The 22,085-nt window shown below is 40.2% G+C and overlaps 1 protein-coding gene across 1 annotated transcript in view; it reads right to left on the reverse strand.

Annotated features, from left to right (window-relative positions):
• Window positions 1–22,085, reverse strand: part of CLASP1 (cytoplasmic linker associated protein 1) — a 175,695-nt gene that overhangs the window by 80,185 nt on the left and 73,425 nt on the right. The window contains exons 9-19 of the mRNA XM_080620322.1: window positions 13,275–13,427; window positions 12,268–12,341; window positions 11,428–11,520; window positions 9,930–10,075; window positions 9,043–9,178; window positions 8,285–8,355; window positions 7,203–7,262; window positions 6,393–6,470; window positions 3,395–3,562; window positions 2,540–2,589; window positions 1,209–1,379 (exon numbers count right to left, since the gene is read on the reverse strand). Coding sequence (XP_080476448.1) covers window positions 1,209–1,379; window positions 2,540–2,589; window positions 3,395–3,562; window positions 6,393–6,470; window positions 7,203–7,262; window positions 8,285–8,355; window positions 9,043–9,178; window positions 9,930–10,075; window positions 11,428–11,520; window positions 12,268–12,341; window positions 13,275–13,427 — 1,200 coding nt within the window. The remainder of the gene's footprint in view (window positions 1–1,208; window positions 1,380–2,539; window positions 2,590–3,394; window positions 3,563–6,392; window positions 6,471–7,202; window positions 7,263–8,284; window positions 8,356–9,042; window positions 9,179–9,929; window positions 10,076–11,427; window positions 11,521–12,267; window positions 12,342–13,274; window positions 13,428–22,085) is intronic.

The following is a 22,085-nucleotide window of genomic DNA, read 5'->3' on the forward strand; positions in this document are numbered from 1 at the left end:
ACCAAGCCAACGTTAGTAAATACTTCCCACCCTTTTCCATTCTTCTTCATAACATAAGATTGTTCAAAAGCAGTTTTGCCACTGAAGCCAGTACATAGCACTGACTGAAAAATAGTTGCATCTGTAAGCTCGAAAACATGCTATTATGTGATCAGCTTCATGTTCTGTATTACATTTTCACTGCAATGTATCTAAATCTTGAACCAAGAATGAATAATTTAAGTCAGAATACGAATTTGACTGCTGAACCAAATGCAATCAACATATTTAAGCCAAGGTAAAACATGAAAGAAACCTGTCCACAAAAGGAATCTACAGAAACCATCCCTATATAATTCATCAAGCATATTTTATCAGACTGAAGATCAAATGCCCTACAGTAAGGAGAAGACACTTCTCAACTCAGTGAAGACAATCTACACAGCTTAAATCAAGATCACCGATTTCTGATTTTTCTCCCTCTTGTAAAAGTAAATCAATGAAATCAGCTCTGTTGAGCTGATCATAACCAAGTTGAAGCTCTGCAAGTATGGTGTCAATCACCGCCTTGCATTTCCTTCTCCATGCCTCCTTCAATGGCATCTCCGAGAGAAAGATCAAATGCAAACTTTGTTGTAAGAAACCCTGAGGCACCTGAAAGTGATAGGTAATGCTCTGAGAGAATAATGTGACATGTGGCTATAGGCCAGAAAGAGTCAGCATAAGAAACAGATACTTATATCCTGCATGATGAAATCAGAAGGCAGATGACTTCTCTTTGGTTTTACATCTCTCTCTTTTGTAAAACAGAAAGCAATCAAATTCAACTAAGATGTACTATTCAAAAGATAAAACAGTTAATAGAAAACCAGTTTCAGGAAAGGAGGGAAGGAAGATAAGGAAAAGAGATAGAGGGACACGTCAAAAGGAACTGAGCAGTCCTCAACGTCTCAGAATCATAGTAAGATCTGCTTTTCCCCAGAAAGAAGAATGAGACACAGATATTATACAATTCAAAACCTAAGAAGTTGCTTAGAAGTCAGAAGTCAGTTCTGTTGCAAATTTTTTTCTTAATCCCAAAGGGCAAGAGATCACACACTAATCCTAGAGAGCTGGTAACTATCTCAGGGATATGTTCTTCTAGTTAGAGTTCAATATTCAAATAAAACTACGAGGCACTTTCTACTACTAAAGAAAGCTAACTGCAAGAGTAGAACACGTAGATTTACCTAGTGATGCGTATGAGCCTGGGGGCAAGGCTGCAGCAGAACTGAAGGGGGTGGATGATCCAGAAGACGTCACTTTTGACTTGGCACTAGCTGCTGCATTCACATCGACGTCACTGCGGGATCGCTGCAGAGATCCTGGTGTTGACACAGATTTTGTACTTACTGTAGATGCTGCAGATGGGAGTGGGAGATCCAGAATAAAGAAGATTAATTTTTTTTTAATCTGTGTGCTTCAAAGAGCCTGGCAAGCAGTTTAATGTACTATTTTTAATGCTCCCTGCTGGTACCGAAATACCTAAGAACGCTTTATCAGGGCAATGTAGGCTTCCCCACACTGCCTGCAAAGATATTTCAATGCTAACCTGATGTTACCTCTAAGAACTTTATCAGCCACTAGCCTAAACGCTGAGATCAAAAAGGCTGCCAGGCCACTAATAAAGAAATTTCTAAAAGAACCTAGATGTGAAAGTTCAGTGACAGTACCCATCACCAGCTTGGGAGTTGCTGGCCAAAACAGACCTGCAAGTCCTTCAGTCCAGGTCCTACTAATCTCCTTTCCAACACCTCATCTTCTCCTGAGGACTGCTGTTCCCCTCATTTGTGGATGCTTACCTTCTTAAGCATGAAGCTTGATTATTCAGCTGCAAGCAAACATGCATTTGTATGCACAATCAAGTAGGTAACACAACTCCTTGAATCAAAGGTTTCAGAGTGTACTGCATACACAAGCCAGCCAGAACCCGATCTTGGTCTCGTGTAGAAGGCAAGTTAACTTTTACCAAGAAAATTTTGTCTCTTATATTTTGTATTAAAATTTATTACTTATTGTATGCATTTACTTAGAACAGGAAAGCTGCACATAAATATTCCATCCAACAGTAAAAACAGGTTAGCAACAAGATGGAATTTAAGACTGTAGGACTTGTGTGCAGATGATGCCTCCAGAAAATGCTGAAACCACAGAGAATAAATGATAGCACATTGTAAAGCTGAACATATTATTAGACTATGCATGTTTTAGCATCAGCGGTGGTTTATTACACAGCTAAACACATCTTGGCTACAGTTTCCAAGGCTTTTTAGCCTTCCTTTCAGGGCTAAGCAAAAACAGTTATCCTAACTTTCAAAAGCATCATTATATCAGCAGCTGATGCACAGAATGTGGTGTACAACCCAAAATTAATTAAAAATTCCACATACTTAGTTGCCATTTTAAGGAGCAGTAACCAATGATCAAAGTTGTTCTTTGCACATCATAGTGTCTGAAATTCTCATTCTAATTCATCACATTTCATCAGCAACACTGAACAGTTTTCAGCTCCTGTTCTCACCTCTAGATGTAGTACTTCCAGTAGGACTTCTTTTGGCAGACAAAGGACGGCTAGAAGATAAATAAGTATTTATTAAAATAAAACCAGTATTTCATAGTCATCAGTAACTGTGCTATTTATTCCCTCAGTAAACACACTGAGCTGATAGGAAGTCATTTATATACTAGAATAGACTAACAAAACTTATTGCTTTAGAGTAAATATGACACTACCATGAAATTGTTTACAAAAGCCCTAAGAACAGAATAAGCATGCACATTATTTGACTAAGAGCAGATTTTAAGAACACTTTCTGTCGATTTTAAAAGTTACATCAGTAAGTGATAGACATTTTTCGTACAGGTCTTATACTTAAATTGCAGACATATGGAGTCCAAGTTGACTGTATCTCTAAGAGGAGCTAAAATACATACATTCAATAGAAGCGTTACATAGAATTGCAGTTACAACTCAAGTTTAGTTTAAGCCTTTTTTTTTTTTCTCTCTCTCTTATGTGGAAAGGGGCACATTTACACCTCAAGGATTAACGCTAAACACAAATTTTCAATTCAAGCATTGTTTTAAGTGCACCTGGAATTATTTATGGAGTCAATATAACGAGTTATTATTATTTTTTAAGCCAATAATAGATTTTGCTGGCTTTTGATTTTAATGCAATGTTAACTAAAAAAAAAAAAAAAGAAGGAAAAAAAAAAAAAAAAAAAACCAAAAAAAACCAAAAAACACAATCTGGAGTAACAAGTGTTGGGGCCAAATGATGACCAGATGAGACATAGCAATGCGATGGCTCCCTCCAATTCAATGGAGCTATCCACAGTTGTTTAAATTGAGAGGTAATAACATCAAAAGACGTACTTGAGACTCTCCTGGGAGCTGGAGGAAGAGCGATCTGACTGTGGCAAGGACACGATGCTGTCAGAGTTCTTCAAATGTGACTGCAGAGCCTTCTGGTAGGAAGACTCCAAGGTGTGGTACAAATGCTCTGCTTCTCGGCTGAAGTGACTGTGGAAACCCCAATAACACCTGGAAACAAGGCACAATACAGTGAATATTTCCTTGTCATGTTTTAGGGGGCAGCAGAGCACAGGTAAAGTCAGAACCCTTTTCACTACTGCCATTACTGGCTCATTATACTAGTCATTTTAACCATCTACCGCCCCTACGACACACTTAGTATCACTTTCTTCAACCCATTCTAACAGGCACACAGAAGACAAACCACATGAAAACAGGAAGAGAGGAATGCACCATTTGGTGTGTTGTAAAAACACAAGTAGCCAATAAACCTTTATTACAGAAGCAACCCTCATCCCTTTGGCTGTCTATCATACACAGGAGATGGTAGACCTACTAGACTAATACTAGTTTGGGACTGGATGCTCAATAGCTACTTCAAAAACACACCAAAAGCAGAACACACATACATGCGCCTGATTCAGGAAAACACCAGCGGGTGTTGTTTGCTTCCTTAAGTTTAACAAACAACTCTCCCACAATGCTGCAAAGACAAATCTGTACTGAGTTGAGGCTACTGAGTGCCTTTTTGGGAAAATAAAACAACAAGGAAAAGGAAAGAGATGCTCCTATAGACTTCCAATCAGTGTCATGCTGAAAATAAAACAGCATTTTAAAATGAGGGAAGAATTCTTCTCTGGTCCAAAACTCCTGTCTCATGGCTAAACACCATTCATTCTCATCATAAAGGAGATGAAGACTCAACACTTTTCATGGGGCAACTAATGGGCAGTTTAAGAGTAAGACTGTTAAATCAAATGAATCAAGAATTGTCCTCAGTGCCTCACAAAACACATGCATTCTGAGATCACTAGAAGGAAACAAATTCCTGTCTTACAATCACCCACACTGCTAATTAAGAAATGTGAAGAAAGAAATAAGCAAGTTTTCTGAAGTCTCATGCCATTCCCCTAGTTGTCCGTTCAGCTTAACTAGTCACCTGCTGTGAACTCTCAGTGCCTACTGTATTTTTCAGTGATGGACATATTACCTTTCAAAAGGGTTTTAAACAGTCCCGCTGTGAAACACTTCTGCATATAACACAGCATTTAGATTGATAAAATCTATTGTTCGTTGATTTAATGTTTCACAGCATCCTCTTTCTGAGGAAAAAAATTTCTGTAGCTTTCTGTCCAGGAGAGCATGATCCTAGTACATCAGCGTAAGTGCAATCACATAATGGAAATGGAAGAGATATTATTATTGCAGCGTAATAAAATATTTCCTTAATTTAAGATATCAGTTAGCAATGTACTAGGACAGGGATTTTAGTTTCAAGAGTAGCAAATAACAATAGAATAGACTATTTCAGCTGGAAGTGACCTAGAACAATCATCTAGTTCAGCTGCCTGACCAATCCAGGACTGACCAAAAGTTAAAGCATGTTGCTAAGGGCATCCAAATGCCTCTTACACACTGACAGGCTTGGGGCATCAACTGCCTCTCCAGGAAGCCTGCTCCAGTGTTTAACCATCCCCTCAGTAAAGAAATGCTTCAAAATATCCAGTCTAAAAGCTCCCCTGGCACAGCTTTGAACTACTCCCTCTCATCCTACCACTAGATACTAGAGACACAAGATCACCACCTCCCTCTTCCACCTTTCCTCCTCAGGAAGCTGTAGAGAGCCTCCTTTTCTCCAAACTAGAGAAGCCCAAAGTCCTTAGCTGCTCTGCAAAGGACAATGTTTCCAACCTTTTCACCAGCCTTGTTGCACTCCTCTGGACAAATTCAAGGACCTTCACATCTTTCCTCAATTGTGGGGCTCAGAACTGCACACAGTATTAAAGATAAGGCCATACTGAGAAAGTTGGGGCTGTTCAGCCTGGAGAAGAGAAGGCTGCGTGGAGACCTCACAGCAGCCTTCCAGTATCTGAAGGGGGCCTACAAGGATGCTGGGGAGGGACTATTCATCAGGGACTGTAGTGGACAGGACAAGGGGTAACGGGTTCAAACTTAGACAGGGGAAGTTTAGACTGGATATAAGGAAGAAATTCTTTACTGTGAGGGTGGTGAGGCACTGGAATGGGTTGCCCAGGGAGGTTGTGAATGCTCCATCCTTGGTGGTGTTCAAGGCCAGCTTGGATGAGGCCTTGGGTGACATGGTTTAGTGTGGGGTGTCCCTGCCCATGGCAGGGGGGTTGGAACTAGATGATCTTAAGGTCCTTTCCAACCCTAACTATTCTATGATTCTATGAATACAGCCGGATAATTGCCTCTCTTGACCGGCTGGTTATACTGTGTTTAATACATCCAAGGATGCAGTTTGCCCTCTTGACTGCCAGGGCACACTGCAATCAGCACTGGACTGTCAACCAGCACCCCCAGATCCCTTTCTGCAGGGCTACTCTTCCACCACTCCTCTTCCAGTTTACACTTGTGCCAAGCATCACTCCATCCTAGGTCTTGCAAACAGGCCAAAAAGAAAAAAAATATCAGAAATAATATTTTTGTACTAAACAGGAGCAATCTCAGTTAACTGCAAGCCACTCAAAAGTCAAAAAGACAGACAAGGTTACAAGTTCTCTATTCTAGACTCTTAGTTACATGCTCAGACAGACAATGGCAATAAAATTTACAAGAACAAACTGAAACCAGTGAAACACTATTAGAAGATGCAATACATATATAACTCAGCCCCATGTGATCGGCCTCATATGACATCTCCTGCTGAAGTACACAGTCTCATTGAAGTACACACTCCCACTGAAGCCAAGGCAAAGTTGGCATCAACTGCCAGGAGAATCTAACTTGTCTGGACTTCAATATGCAATAACATTAACAACACAACAGGGGCAAAGAAGGGGAGGAAGACAAGAAATCAACAACAGCATCCACTTACTTTCTTGCCTCTATCCTGGCTTCGGAGTCTGCATCATGAATTCCCTTCTTTATTGTTTCAGCTAACACTGATATGTGTCTGAAATAAGGAAAATATTATCCAGCAGTACAAAAAGATGCACCATGCAAACAAATCAGTAATTTGATTTTGCCTTTGTCAAGAACAACAGTTCATCACATCTTCCCATTTCCTTTGGAGCTTTTATTTATTTACTTGGTCTTACACATCAGTTTTCTCTCACCCACACTGCTGACTAGGAAAAGTCAAGCAGCATTCTTCAGAGGTCAGTCTTTAATTAGCCATGGAAATTGCCTGGGTGCAAAAACACTCTCTTAACCCTTAAATAGTCTTGTGCAGTCTAGGGCTAAGGAAGTTGTGTCCCAGTCTCTTTTCCTCCAATTACTTAAATTGTTCATTAGTCTGAAGTACTGTAGGAGCCTCAGAACCTCCCAACAGACATGCTGTAGCCTTCACTTCATCATCTCACTCTAGGGTGAAAAGGGAAAGGGGGGGGAGGGCAGGGAAAACACAACACCCCCCCCCCCAAAAAAAAAAAAAAAAAATCTGTTGAGTTCAGAGATTCACTCAGCCAGGTTTTCCAAGGCTGGCATAGGAGACAGACTTGAACTCTGACTGCCAGAACTGCCAGAACAAATAGTGTGTGTGCACATATGTACATGCTTTTTTGTGGCAAAAAAATCTCTACAAGAGCTACCTGATATAATCTCACCTCCCACATTATCCTTTCTCCAGAATTAACCCCCCAGACATATGCAAGAAATCATTAACCCATTTGTTTTCAGAGCTTACCTTTCTAGGGAGTGTGTTTGCCACTCCTGCAACAGCAAATCTAAAAATTCAAAACAGCGCCTGAGAGAAGAAAGAGAATAAATGCTGAGTTCTCAGAGTTAACAGAGACACACTGACTGCCATACCTGCCTTTGAACAACAGCTGTCTTTTGTTATGAAGTTTTTTCATGACATTAGAATTTGGTAATGACCCTGATAACAAATATCAAATGCCATCAATATAGAGTCTGAATGGTAACTGGAGTCAGCTCAATACAGAAACTCTGGACAGAGGGCTTCATAGAACACAACCCAGAAAGCCCCTTTTTTCATTAAATGTGATACAGGCCCAAAATATTCATGCTTTCTATACTTTGTCCCTGTTAAGACTTCACACAGAAACTTCACACTTAGCTTCATGTGGAGACAGATCTTTTCATATTTAATCTCCCTTCCTCATTTCAGGAAACAAAAGCACAAGTGCACTGTTATTTGTTCAAGGTTTGCCACCAAATTCAGCAATCACAAAGCTTTTTTGGCTAAGTGGAAGAGAACCAGCTAATCTACATAGACTGGGCAAGAGTCTCACAGTGAGGGAGTGGACTGAAGTACACTTAGATTTTAAGTGCAGATGAGACCATTAACACGTCCAGTCCAAATTCAGATGATGTCATCACAGAACACTACTTCTGCTGACTGGCTCAAAGAAAACATTTAACTGTAACTGCTAGTAGTGGAGAACAGGGACATGTCTGCAAAAAAGCCAAAATAAAACGACGTTATAATGACATGTAAGCACAAAGTTCAGTTTAACTTAAAAAAAAAAAAAAAACCAAAAAAAAAACAAAAAAAAAAAAAAAAAAAAAAAAAAAAAAAAGAAAAGAAAAAATCTCTGTGGAAAAGTGACTTCTCTGCAGTACTGAGACTTATACAAGATAGCTGACTTTGATTTTGATTCCAGTTCATGGGGGAGAGCGAGATGCATCTTCAGGTGCACATATCAACCCTTTTCATGAATAAAAACAAATACATGAATGTTACCAGAAAGTACATGTGAACCTATTTACTGGTAAAACAAAAGTAAATTCAAACTTAAGGCTTACCTTCTAACTGCAACAGACTTGGAGGTACAATTACTCGTTATGATGGGTATTAATCGAGGGATGTGTGTATGCTAGAAGAAAACAAAAAACAAACAGGGAGAAAACTTTACACAACAGTTCCATGGAACAAAAAGCTATCTCCTTTCAGTGACCTGACCCAGCATGCAGATACTCTGTTCAATTCTTAAAAATGGAACTAAGTAAAGGAACACTAAGATACAGGCAGGTATTTTGATTATTTGTTAAATACCTTCAATATTTTATTTTCTTCTATGATGACAGGCTGCAGTGAATCAAGGAGCTGAAGTCACACAGTAGGATCTAAACTGTCATTGGTGACAACTTGAAAGCTATCAGGCTATCTACAGCTTCCCCAGTGAATCATTAGACAGAAGTCACTTCTGTGACCTAATGGTTTCAGGAAACATGCACTGTCTGTGAGGAGTTTTAGAGCATAATTAAGAGGATAAGTGTGTCCTGCAAGGCAGGTTTAAAGCCCATTCAAAGAAAAAAGTTTGCTCAGCTCTTAAGAGGGATGCAAATATCTTACTCTGCAAAGAAACATTCTTCCTACTATTATGACAGGGTTTAACTATCATCATCTACACAAAGCTGCATGACATCTGAGACAGCTAAGACCAGCACAAGCAGGTAAATAGATTAGGCACTTAATCTAATTTTCATTGCATCAACATTCATATTTCCTCAAACTCCACGGTATTTGGAAATAACATTGTTCTTTTTTGATGTATACTTACTCGAATGATTAATCTAACTGCTACAACACCAGAAGTGGCCATGACTTTGGCACTATTAGGAATTAGATTAAAAATTGTTGGCATGATGGCTTCTGCCCCATGGTCAAACTTGTTTCCCAGAACTGATGATAAATGTCTGAAAAACAGAATGAAGTAATGCTGGTAAGTCATGCTGAGGATTAAGCCAGTTCTACAGAAATCTGACATAAGCACATCTGACATCTCAGTCTTCGTAACTGTCATCTCCTCTCCAACTCCGAAGGAGAGAACACACCACATTTGAAAAAACAGTTTCTTCACTTTCCCTTCAAATATCTGTACTATACCCATCTGAACCCTGAGAAACAGTAAGTTCAGCATAAAATAACGTAACTAGCACAGCTAAAAATTTATTATCAAATGGGATCATGCTGAAAGAATGTATTTTCCGGAACTCGTTAGTTCATATTACAGTTCCTCTGAATCTGCCTATTTTGCTTAAGATACATAAATTTCAAAAAAGCTGTAAAATACACTGCAGCACCCTTCTTCTTGAAGCATTTCACAAAGGATAAACTATCAAACCTAAGCAGCTCAGATCAAGACAGAACAAAACAGGCATTTTCAACTTTATTGTTCAATCCTTCCCTACTCAGTGCATGAATGCCTGGCTTGCTCATTCCTTCAGCATGTTTCAACTCAGCATCATTTAAAACTCAGGAACACAGTTTGACAGAACTACAATTAGTGGCCTACATGGATGTGGTATTAAACAGCTGTAGCAAGAGCATGTTCTACCTATAACCATGTAGTACTAGCAGCCCACGTTACATCCTAAATGTGTTTTAACCAGTGCCTGTTCCTTTTTTCTACATCACGGTTCAAGTGTATTTAGAAAGTAAACTCACCCCAACGTGATACAAGCCTCTCGTACTACTTGAGACCGCAGGTCTTTAGCAGATAATTTAAATGCTCCATCCAAAAGTCTTAGGTGTTGGAAGAAGTTATCATATTCTGCAGCTCCAGCCAAAAGTAAGGAGCGGATCTTTTTCAACTGTTAGCACCATAAAAGAAAGTAGTGACTTTTAATGAGCAATAAATACAAGGTCAGTTATGTTCAGGGCTGATACTTGGTTTCCAGGATCCTTGTGCAATTGTTTTTAAAGTCCAAGCAATTCTATTATTTCAGATCTTATATTCAACTCATAGGTTAACATACTAAGTATGATAATGCAAACAACTAGCTATTACAGAAATCTGTAACTGTTGTATATAGCTGCTCAAACTGATAGTTAATAACCCAAACATTACTTTTTAAGCCAAAATATATCTTAAAGGTTCTCCTCTACTCCCCTTAGAAACCAACTATTTACAGCAGCTTCTAAAGCTTAGGTCCTCTTACAGTTGACTATTGTATTAAAAAGATTACTAGACTTAAAAGGCATTGTTCATATTCAGATTCGAGTGATACTGACATATCTAGCAGATGCCGACTGAGTTCATTAAATTTATTATCTAGTTGTACTAGAAGTGGAACCCTGACCCCATCAAAATGGGAAGTTTTCTATTAATATTACAGGGACCACCATATCATCCTATAGACATTCTTCTGGACACCTTCACAGGCCGTCATGTATGCTGAGGCATCTGTACAGTGCCTCCATTTAAGTTCACTGTTACACAGAACAGCAAACAAAAACAAACAAAAAAAACCCCAAAATGGAACCACCTGAAGTAAGCTGAATCAGCACAATTTGCCACTCAGATCTGCAATACAGAATTTGACAGACATGTCAAAGTTGTTACACCAGTGATGAAAGCTTTTGGTGTAGACAAGATCACGCATCTATTTGTATCATGACAACAGAGCTCACCTCAGTAAATAAAACACAGTCTTGGCATGCTATAACACACCTGATTTTCCACTTCCACATTTCCCACAGTCATATTTATTTATTCAAAACTTAAGTGTGTAAATTCTTTCTGAATTATTTTACACCTTCTTTTGCAAAAGTATACATTACCTCTCCATAAGCAAAGTGATTTTCTGCCTCATCAGGAAGTTTAAAGATAGTCTAAATATAACTTCTGGCATTCTTATTTCAGCATCTGCTAGCAATTTTCTAGCTCTACATTTGGATTTGCTGTCTGACTTCCAGTTCAACCTGATCCTATCTCAACAGATTCTCATATACCAAAATAGCATTTTCCTTCACATATATAAGGTTTAAATCCAGTCTCATAAGGAAACGTTTTCCCCAAGCGTGGGGTAACATTAACAGATGCTCACCACTTAAACTATGTTCTAGACATATTCAGGTTTTCCCAGTACCCTCTTCACGGGATTAAGCTCAGTGCAGAAAAATCTTATATTAATAGAGTTCATATGTGAAGTTCACTACTTACCGCAGAAACTCTCTGTTCCCAGTCATGCTTATCATCTGATAGTATCTCTCTTATTTTGTTTATGGATTCCTCAAGATCCCGGCTGGAATAAATCTGAAAATTTAAATACAGAGTAGCACCATAATGCAAGGTTTACTCCAAAAAAATCAGACCACTTCACAACTACATTCTTATGTCTTGTGCTCCTCCCTGCTTAAGTGTCATGTGCTAACCTTGCAATCAAAAATTACTAAATGACAAGATGATTAAAGGATCATATTTTATTATTTCACCATATTTCCACAATTTTAAACAGCATTCCTGGAGCTACTAGTGGCTGTGTTAGTAAAGACCTACAGAAGATCATGAGTGGATACATGTGCTGTTCAGCTGTCCCCCACAAAAAAAGTTCTGGTGAAAGAGACAGGATACATGACACGGCTCTGCTAAATCTATTGCTTTCAGTTGTCACACAACAGCAGCAATCCTGGAGACACAGCTCACCTTTATTGCCTTCAGTTCCCAGATGGTACAGATGAAATGTAGAGAGGCTTCTGTTAACTTTTGTTTGACCAGACTGCACTGTGCAGCACACACATCCAGTTCCAGCCCCATATGTACTCCTGTGATACCTCTTAGCACAACCTTTTCACTCCCATTCCCACTTCTGAGGGCTTCACACAAGCTATTGGCAGATACCACCATTTAAAGCTTACCTCCCTCCAACTTCTAACTTGCCTTCCCCTTAAAGAAGATTTGTCAACATCACAATGAAGCACAATTTGTCAATGATTAAGACTAGAACCTGTATATATCTTCAGCTTTTTAGTACTGTGTGTTTTAACATGTAATTCTACTTACCTGAACCGTTGGAACATCTTCAAACGCCTTAATAAAGTCTTCTTCATCCACAGCACCTGCTCCCTCTTTGGCTGCTGACATACAAATGAAGAAGCCTTTTCTATCTTTTTAACAACAGAATCAATTAAGAAACCACCAGCTATCAAGGCACTTATTAATGAGAAAGTTCACTATCCATGCAGCCTCAGAGTGCTGCAGATGTAAGGAAAGCAGAGACAGGGAAATTCAATGCCAGGCACAGACTAGACAATCACAGCATCCTTCCAAGTCCTAGGCACAAAGGGCACATTAGGGAAGTCATTACAGTAGTCACTCAACAGGGGACATAGCATGAAAGATAAAAGGGAATATTCACTTTAATTATACAAGAGATTTTATTTTAAAGGATTTAATCTTATCTATAATAGATGAAGGTGCAGATCTGACAGGTGCACAAACAGACAAATGATAAGGAAGATAAACAGTCTCTGGAATATTAATCAGATTGGAGACTACTTGATACAGAGAATTTCTCCATTTCTCTAGGTTACCTGTAGAATTATGAACACATACGGAATTATTGCTCACATTCAGAATTACCGCTCAGTTTTCTTTCTGCACCTTCATTATCAGCAATGCCCAAAGGTCTTAGAAGAAAGCCAGTGCACTAGTTTTAGATTGCATGGGCTGAAGTTTAGCATGCAATCATAAAGAGCCTCAGTTCAGCTGAAGAGTTGCAGCTACAAAGGCAAGAATCACACTGCAACATCGACATGATTTACTCATAGCTCTCAGTGCCCAACTGCACAGGTCCACCCTTACAGGAATGAAAAGCACATTATAGGGACGTGGAAACTGCCTGCAGATTCACCCTACCAAAGTTCGACCATGGCATGCAGACAACATACACGATGATTTCACAGGGAAAAATTTATTACTGGATCTTGGGAGCCAGTCTGGAAGTCCCTGCATAAGCTCAAGCATGAACGCTTCATATACAGGTCAATTTATATATGCTGTCATCTTACTTGAGGACTTGGAGCCCAGAGCTGCAGACCCAAGTCTGCGGGTAGTCCCCATCCCAACTCTACGTGAGTTCGCAGGGGCCTTTGAAGATGTAGAGGAGCTAGCTGAGGAAGGTCTGTTCCCATCCACGGAGTCTTCATCATCAAAAATTTTATCTGCCAAAAAAAGCACACTCAGCTGTAAATCTGATGAAGCAAAGAGGCGTCCCAAAAAACATGCCCATGCAACAGCAAACCTGCTGCATGTTCAGATCTGCTCTGCCACTAGAAATGGTTATTCACAAATGACCCCCAGGCCATTGAACCCAATCCTTGCTACTGAAGCCACTGTATAAACTTTTTGATAAATACATTAGATAAAAAGAATACACTTCAAATCTACAGCAGAAAGATGCAAGCCACAGATAATACTTGGGGTGTGTACAGTCTGTATCTCTGATGTTTATGTCTGAGAGCTACTTTGCCATGGGCTGTAGCAAAACCCAGACTACGAGCAAATCCAAGATCGACGTTTGGAGGGATCAGACAGCACAGGCTGCCCTGTCACACCCTCATAACAGCCTGCGCCATACTGAAAATACAGGGTAACCCACGAAAGATACATGGCAACACCCATGTTTTTGACAAACTACAGACCATTTATCACAGAACCCATCCAGAGCTATAAATCCACTTTATTCTTTTAAATGATCACCAGAGATTCTTTACAAGTAAATAAAGTTACCTCAAATTCATAAAACCAAATACAAGGTGTATTAAAACTTACTGAACCTTCTGTGTACATCCAAAGTGAACTGTGGCCTCTATCTCTAAACATGAACATAAATTATCCTAAAATGAATTACAGTCACTTTGATTCACAGTGAAGGTCACTTCAATTCCAAAGGAGTGCTTATATTGCAGTTTCATACAGATTAGCTAATCCACTTTAGAAACCAACCCTAGGTTAAAAGGTGACAATGTGTTTGGACAGATGGTATAGATGGTGCACATTTATTGAGGCCAGAAAGCCACCTCAGTCCCTATCACTTACCTTCTCCACACTAATGTTTCATTCAAGATTTGAGACCTGCTTCATGTCCATCCCTCCCCAACAGTCCAAGGTATGTACCCACTCTCCACCAGTTCAGGAACATTTCCTTTGCAGAATTTCTCTTGGTAAAAACTCAAACCAGGTGCTTTAATCCATTCCTATTCAGGAAAGCAGCACCTGGGAACATCTAGTAACTAATAAAGGCTCCTAGTTAGACACTAATTAATGATTTTCAATGCAGGTTGAGCCTTCCAAAAGGAAGAAAATAAACTGGTAACAGTATAGACGTACCCTAGGGAAGGCAAAAAAATAGCAAGCAAAGCCTGTATTGTCCTCAGCCCAACAGTCTTAAGGAGTTTTCCTTGCCCAAAGTGGTATTGGCTTATTAGCAGCTGGACACAGGAGAACCATCACAACATCTAAAAACCTAAACACCACATTTCTAATGTGCACCCCTGCACATAATGTCAACACTCCAACCACAGCACAGAAATGGTGGGTAAACAGCAGCATACAACACTTTAAGAAAGGAGGACAAGGATCTCTCTCCCCTTAATTTTAATGTTCAGGAAATCTTAGAATATGGGAAAGGGATAGGAAAAAAAGATGGAAGTAACATCACAAGGAAAGGGGTATTATAACAACAGGTGATTTTGGGCTGTTCAAAAGTGAACAGGACGAAAGTGAACATATGAACTTTAACATCAAGGAATTTAAGGTCACACAGCTGAGAAGAACATAAGCCACAATTAGGATGTGGGCTCTCTTTAACACAGTGCTGTAGTAGCCCTAGGAGAACATGCGACCTCCCTACTGACACTGGTCATGTTCTGACATACTTAATTCAAAAATAATTTGAAGAGAGTTCATGAGAATGATTAAAGGATTGGGAAATACATTTGTAATTCAATTAAATGAAAATTCACTGCAGGAGACTGTTTAGCCTGGCCAGATTCTTTACAAGTTGCTTGATTATATTCTGTGTTAATGCAGCAACTCAAGATTTATTACAGTTTTCTAGTGTGATTTATTAATATTGTTTCTCACCTAATAGAAAAACATACAACAAGTCCACCAGCTGGAGCTTAAAAACAAATTAAATTCTGAATTACCTTGGTTTTTTTCCTCCCCTTCTCCCCTTCATTTTTTGCAATAATCACAGGACTGACTCTCCGCAAGGCTAGGAGGTATGTTACCCCGCAAACCCTACCACAGCCAGTTCTTTAAAAGTAAGACTGATTTATTTGTTTGTTTTTGTTGGTCCCCTCAAAGATACAGTTTAGTTCAAACAGGAATTACTTCAAAAATATTATTTGGCGAGAATTGCATAGAAGGTCACGGCAGATCAACATAAACTTTAAAACATACAACCTCTGAAGCCTCTAGGAAGTGATGCAGAAAGACTTGCACAGACTTTGAATACAAAAACTTCTTGATAAAATTTGCCCCAACTGCATTTATTTCAAAAGCTCCTATGTAGATACTAAGCAAAAGATTGTCACATATATATATTTTACCAGTCAAGAGAAGGTCAGTCATATTCAAAACAAAGATGCTTTTCTACTTCAAAACTACTTTCATCTGGTAATTAAAGTCTCCAACAGCCCCTTTTCAAGCTATCTAGTCTTAGTTAATTCTCTTCCTCTTGGTATTTGCATTTTTAAAGCCTCATCCCTCTGAAAGGAGAAGAGGGTGTGGTTTGCTATTTCATACGATAAATTTTAAAAATCATAAAAACAGTTATTAAAAGGATCACACTCCGGTAGCATTTTACTAATTAAATAAACCATTCATTTAAAACAAGCTTTTTTGAGCATTAGAATGAGAAGAAAAAAAAAAAAAACATCAAACAACATTCAAAAAAAACCCCAGCCAGCCCACAGTTCTGTGTATGTTTGAATTACAATCACATGTTCCTGTTCATTAAGTCTACAAACTAAGCATTACATATTTATCAAATCAGAATATCCCTTCAATAACCAAGCAGCATTTTCTCGTCTGAGCAGTGCAGAATGACAGCGCCACATTCAGAACTGCACACCAAGTCTTCCAGCAGCACGTGTGCAGGACAGAAAGAGAAACAAAGAACAGAAAGAAACCTAAACACGGGAGTACAGAAAATAAGAGAAAAGCAAGCTACTACACATTATCATTAAAAAGACTTTTTTTTCCCCTCATTCATTGTCTCCTGTTCATAATAATCATTTGAACTTGGATCATATTTTTCTGCTAATCACAAGGTGGTAAATTCATCACGGGTGTAACTCTCAACTTCATCAGAGGTGCAGTGATGCAAAATCAGTGCCACATTCTAACATTAAATTACCATTGATGTTCTCCCATCCCAAGACACCCCCCCCAGCGCTCATTTATAAGGGCTATACAGTACTCTCTGTCAGAGACATGCCCTTATAAAAGAGGCCTTTGTCTGCTCACTGCTCTGCTGTCTCAGAGAAACAGAGAACACTATTTGATTTACATTTCTTAATTCCTTTACATTATTTAAGAAGAAAATAGAATTGCTTACAAGTACATATCCTTCTGCAAATAAGCTTCCTCAACATTCCTTCATATTTTCCATAGCGTGCCCAGATGTAACAGTGCTTCACAGAGTGCTGCGGCTTTCAGTTCAGAACATAATCAATCTCTGCCCCTCGTATTCATTAAGCATGCTGTCTTCACACGTGGATTTAAACAGCTATGGCTTCAGTCCTCTCTCTACAACTGTAGCTCTGCAGGATTCTCATCAACACCCATGTCAGCCCAGGAAACTTCAATTCACTTCTAGGAAGTAATTTCCCACTAGTGAGAGGAACCTGGGACAAATAATCCAGGATGAAGACGAGCTGAGTCTGCCTGGCTGGGCTGGCTTGCACTAGGAACCAGCCTGACTTTATCCCCTGGGAAACGATAACAGGAGCATCTCAACAGCTGTCATCATTTGTCCATGACGAATAAATTCAGTCATTATTCATTTTAAAATGTAACCCCTTCAGGTCTGGGCAAGGTGTAAAATGGGGAGAAGAGACTGTACTGCTGTTCAGGAACCACAGTGAACATGAGCTAGGATTTCCCCTGCCTGAACTGTCAGTCTGGGACCTTTTAAAGCAAAGCAACCAAGACTCACATTTCCTGTTCAATGAAAGGAGATGCCTTCTGGCTTTTAAAAAAAATTGACATAGAATCACATGTCAGATTCAAATCTTTCAGTTATTTGTCTGTAAGCTTTAGAGAAAATAAATACTCTGTAGTGACTATAAACTGGGGAAAAAAACTTATGATCCTGCTTGTCCCTAAAGGAGATGCCCTGCCATGGTCTTCAGGTCCAACTCTGTAAGGTACTGAACTTGCTCTGGTCCCGCTGCACCCACCTGTCCCACCTCCAAGTGTCAGTGCAGCTGAAGTATGCAAGATGGATACTTGCAAGTATCAGCTACATCTCTCTCAGGGGTATCTCCCTTTTGGGTGTAAAAGGTGGATGGCATCAGAGGAACCTGCCTTCCCCACCCACCACGTGGTGCCCTGCACCAGGAGTAGACACACAACTGCTAAAGCTAACATACATTTCACCCTACTGAAGCCCCATGCTTAACCCCTACACTAGGTGGTCAAAGCCCAACTCCCTGAAGATCTGAGGGCTGCTGTAAAAGCTGAGAACAGGCACTGGCAAACCCACCGATGCCAAAGGTGCGTTACTCCTTAGTCCTTTTTGCCAGACATAACTCCATGTGCATTGGTCAATGTTCTGGAGACAGACATCCCCATGACAATTCACCTTTTGCCTTTCCCCAGGGCCAGCGTCTGGCACCCCCCTCTGCAGCTGAGAGTCTCAAAGGAGACAAGGCACAGTTCACTCCTCTCTGTGGGTGTTCCAGCAGCCTCCAAGCAAGTCAGCTTCAGCTGAGGTTATGCATCTCTTTCCATGAGCACACACCTAACCCACACATGGCTTAGCTGCAAGGCTGCCTAATTAACAGGTATTGTTTAGGTTTCTCCAGGAAAACAAGGTTATGAACCCACTAAGTGGGCATATATATACTCCTCTGCAGGATTACATGTTTAAAACCAAAGGAGTCACAGCCACAAGCAGAAGTACACAGGCACAGCATGTCATTAGGGTTTCTTGCTCAACCATCTCCCACAGTTTCCCAGCTGTGCCACCTGGCCCCAGCTGCAGTCTCTCCCACCCTCCACACCAGGCATAGTGTTTTGAGCCTTTAAAATGCCACCTACTTGGGCTCAGTGATCCCAGTCAGCCCCCTAGTGCCACCTTAAGGTCCGGTTCTCCCAGACTGACACGGCCACCAGTCCCGGCCCACCCCTGCTGCCACCTCCCGGCACCATTTGATGAACTACATCATCATTCTTCAAAACTGGCTTTGAAGTGGATTCCCAAAAATCTGACCTCAGCAGGGATCCCACCAAGAGCTCACCAGACTGAGCCAACCACAGCAACGATTGTGGCTGCAAGGATATGTATACCACCATTACCTTGGCTTTTTCCTCCTGTCACGCATATATAGCCCTGTTTGAACCAGAACACGTATAATTGTGCATAGGAGTTTGTCTTCTGAGTAAGGTTTCTACTGTGTAAATGTAGGCAATATATTTACGACCATAATAAATACAACAAGCAATACAGCTGCCATCAGCCACAGGTAAGGTGGTACTTAAGAGACCTAAGCCAAGAATATCGCCCCAGGTAAGTGGGCAAATGTTTACTTTAATAATCCTTTCAATACCCACATGCTTTTCTTTAATCCAAAATGTTTCAATTTTCCTTCCTTTACCTCATCATCTTGGCTGCTGCCTCATTCTGTCTATGAGCTAATGAAGCTACAGCAATTTCAGAGTACTGCTGTCTGCCAGCCCTCTGTAAGAAAAGCAGCAGTAGCAATAATAAACGAAGCATGTTTCTGTTAGTGAGGAATCCTACATTTATTAAACCAATTCCAGTATGATAAAGTTAATTGAGGAAATAGAGGTACACCCAGACCTGACCACATCCAACACCAAACTAGGCAAACACAATTTACATATAGAAAGTAAATTCCAACTTTCACCTGAGAGAATAAGCAATGGCCTTGGCAACACTGAAAATCTGCTCCAAAGGACAGACAAAAGTAAGTCAGACAAAATCGTTCTGCAGAAGACTAATCTGGAATCATACAAATAATAACTGATTCAAGTTACTTTTCTGAGGGATATTATAATTTTCAATCCTGGAATCAGATGGCTCCAATTAAAATTGATCCATGATGACTTTGGGAAAGCTTGAGAACAAGAATCTTAAAGACTGGCAAACACAAGAGAAATAAAAAGGATTTGATATTTATTAGCCTGTTTGCTTCAAAACATGATTTTAAAACCATAAGGCTGGCAATATTAATGCCATCATATTAACAAGCCATAGCATGCATGTACATGCATTAGTACTACTTGGAACTCAGCAAAGTGCTTTTCAGAAACTTCTATTCATGAAATTGACACACCTGGAAATGGAAAATTTTCAGTTAGTAAAGCTGTTGTTCGGACAGTTTCCAGCAATATGCAAGTTTCCGTTAGCTTTAAGTAGATTTAGAAAAGAGGGGGTACAAAGGTTTCACATTCCTACAAGCTTTGTGAAATTAAGTAGCTATTTCATTGTCTCCTATTGCTATGATACTGACTGAAAAAGCTACAGCTCAGAAAGCAAAAAGAATTCACAAAAGCACAAAAAGCTGAGATAAATCCATAAAAGTATCCATCCGTAAAGGTATCCAGGATTTCTTAGTTTCATTAATTACTTTAGAACAGCTCATACTGGCACCTAAACAAGAATCAACCCGTACGTGCTAGGAACTGCACAGACACGGCCTTCACCCCATCCTGATTAAAAAAATAAGTAAAAATTGAGATAGACACAGACATGCAAACAGGGGTAGGGGGGGAACAAGTAAGTAAGTGAGAAGAGATAAGGATCTTTTGTCCTCAAGGTCATCCTTGGAAACACAATATTCCCACAGTGCCCTTTCCAGCCAGCCATACAGCTTTCCCCAGACCTCAAGACCATCAGGAAATCCACAACGCACACCTCAGAAAAACACACCCACCCCAAAAGCCCACATACTTAAAGTTGCAATTCAAAGGGCGAAACCAGCTTTTCCCTACCCCACACTTACCCTCCAGTCAACCAGAGGTTCACTATTAGGCCTTGCAGGGCACCTGCCCTCCATTCATAGCAAGGCTACCCGTACAATTATCTCCCAGTGCAGCCTTCCACAAATACACCGACTATTTCAAAGTTTATTAAACACTCTACAACAGGGTGTTAATTCTGGGTTCCAGTGCCACAGCTTTCCCTGCCAGCTTGGGGGTGCTGTTCCTCTTTTGTCCTGGGCCCCTGAAAATACCCTTTGAATTGCACTGTGTAGAAACATGCCAGCAGCAGCCACAAGCACAGACACTACTCCGTCCTCACAGTGCTCTCATTATCATAATCTTCACAGATAAAAACACAAAGTGGGTCATATACCCTGAGCCCTAGAGATACACCAATCAATGAGAAAGGCTATTTGTACAGGGTGGACCAGTGGGATCTTTCAGAGTCAGAAAATACTCTTTTCCAGAACTACAGGAAATAGCGGCCTTATTGCAGGACTGGTATAGCTGCAGGAAAGCATTCCTTCATTCCTGAACAGCAGATAAAGCACACTGGTTTCCATTTTAATATTAATCCTGTGTGCTGCACAGTGCCAATGTTTTTCTTTTGCCTTACTAAAGTTTACTTATTGAGGCAAATAATTATATAGAAGAAAGCTAATTCTTCTGCCTTTGTTCACAAGACAGCAAAACTCAATTCTGCAGAAGCACAAGAAGCTCCCTCAGGCACCATCTCCACACACACGGCAGGAAGGCATCAAGATGAAGAGCAAGTAATGAACCTTTTCCCTCCCTGCCCTTACCTCCACAGTTTTAGACAGATCTCTGCACTTCCTGGAACACTTACGCCAACAGCCTGGACCCTCTGTGTTTGCAGTGAGCCCTGCTCTGTCAGAAATTCAAATGGCAAAACGGGTGTGAAGACCTCAGGGCATTGGCAGAATCTGGATTCAGCTCCATTCCTAAATACACAGCTTTTTCTACCTCATTTTTTCTCCCTCCTACTAAGGGTGCAAATAGAGTCCCAAATATTTTCTTATCTTCCAAATATTATCTTCAAAGCTGGTTTATGCATTACCAAAAAAGGGCATCTGCAAAATGGCTCAGAGGAAAAAAAAAAAATAAAAAAAAAATCACGTCACAAGGTATTAGAAAAAGACGTTTTAATTCAGCTGTCCTCGACAGGTTGCTTGAAGCTCAGCCACACTTGAAATTGAGTTCTCTGTATTTCGCAGGGCTGGTACCCAGCAATCCTACAGGGAACGTGCTACTGAAGATGGTGCTAAACTTAGCCCCCAGGGAGACATCTGCTGGCAGTGTCTTGAGGTTTCTTTGCCAAAACCCACATGAAGAAGCAGATACCTACAGAATTGATAGGGGAAGTTTTGTCTTTTCTGAACTGCATATATCCCATATAAAGTGAATTAACAGGCACATCAGGAATCTGCAGCCCTTAAATGGACAGATGCTTTTTACGCACAAAAGACAGGAGCGCTGTGTGCAGATGGAACAGGTACCTTCAGCCCCACAGACCAGGTTCAGGTTTCCAGCACCATCTGCTGCCATGACATCATAGGAAGAGACTTCTCCAGCCCACACTCCCAGCTGGCCTTTTCTGGACAAATCCCTCTGCCTAGTCA

This window comes from Psittacula echo (assembly GCF_963264785.1).
Source record: "Psittacula echo genome assembly, chromosome: 6".
Classification (NCBI taxonomy): domain Eukaryota; kingdom Metazoa; phylum Chordata; class Aves; order Psittaciformes; family Psittacidae; genus Psittacula; species Psittacula echo.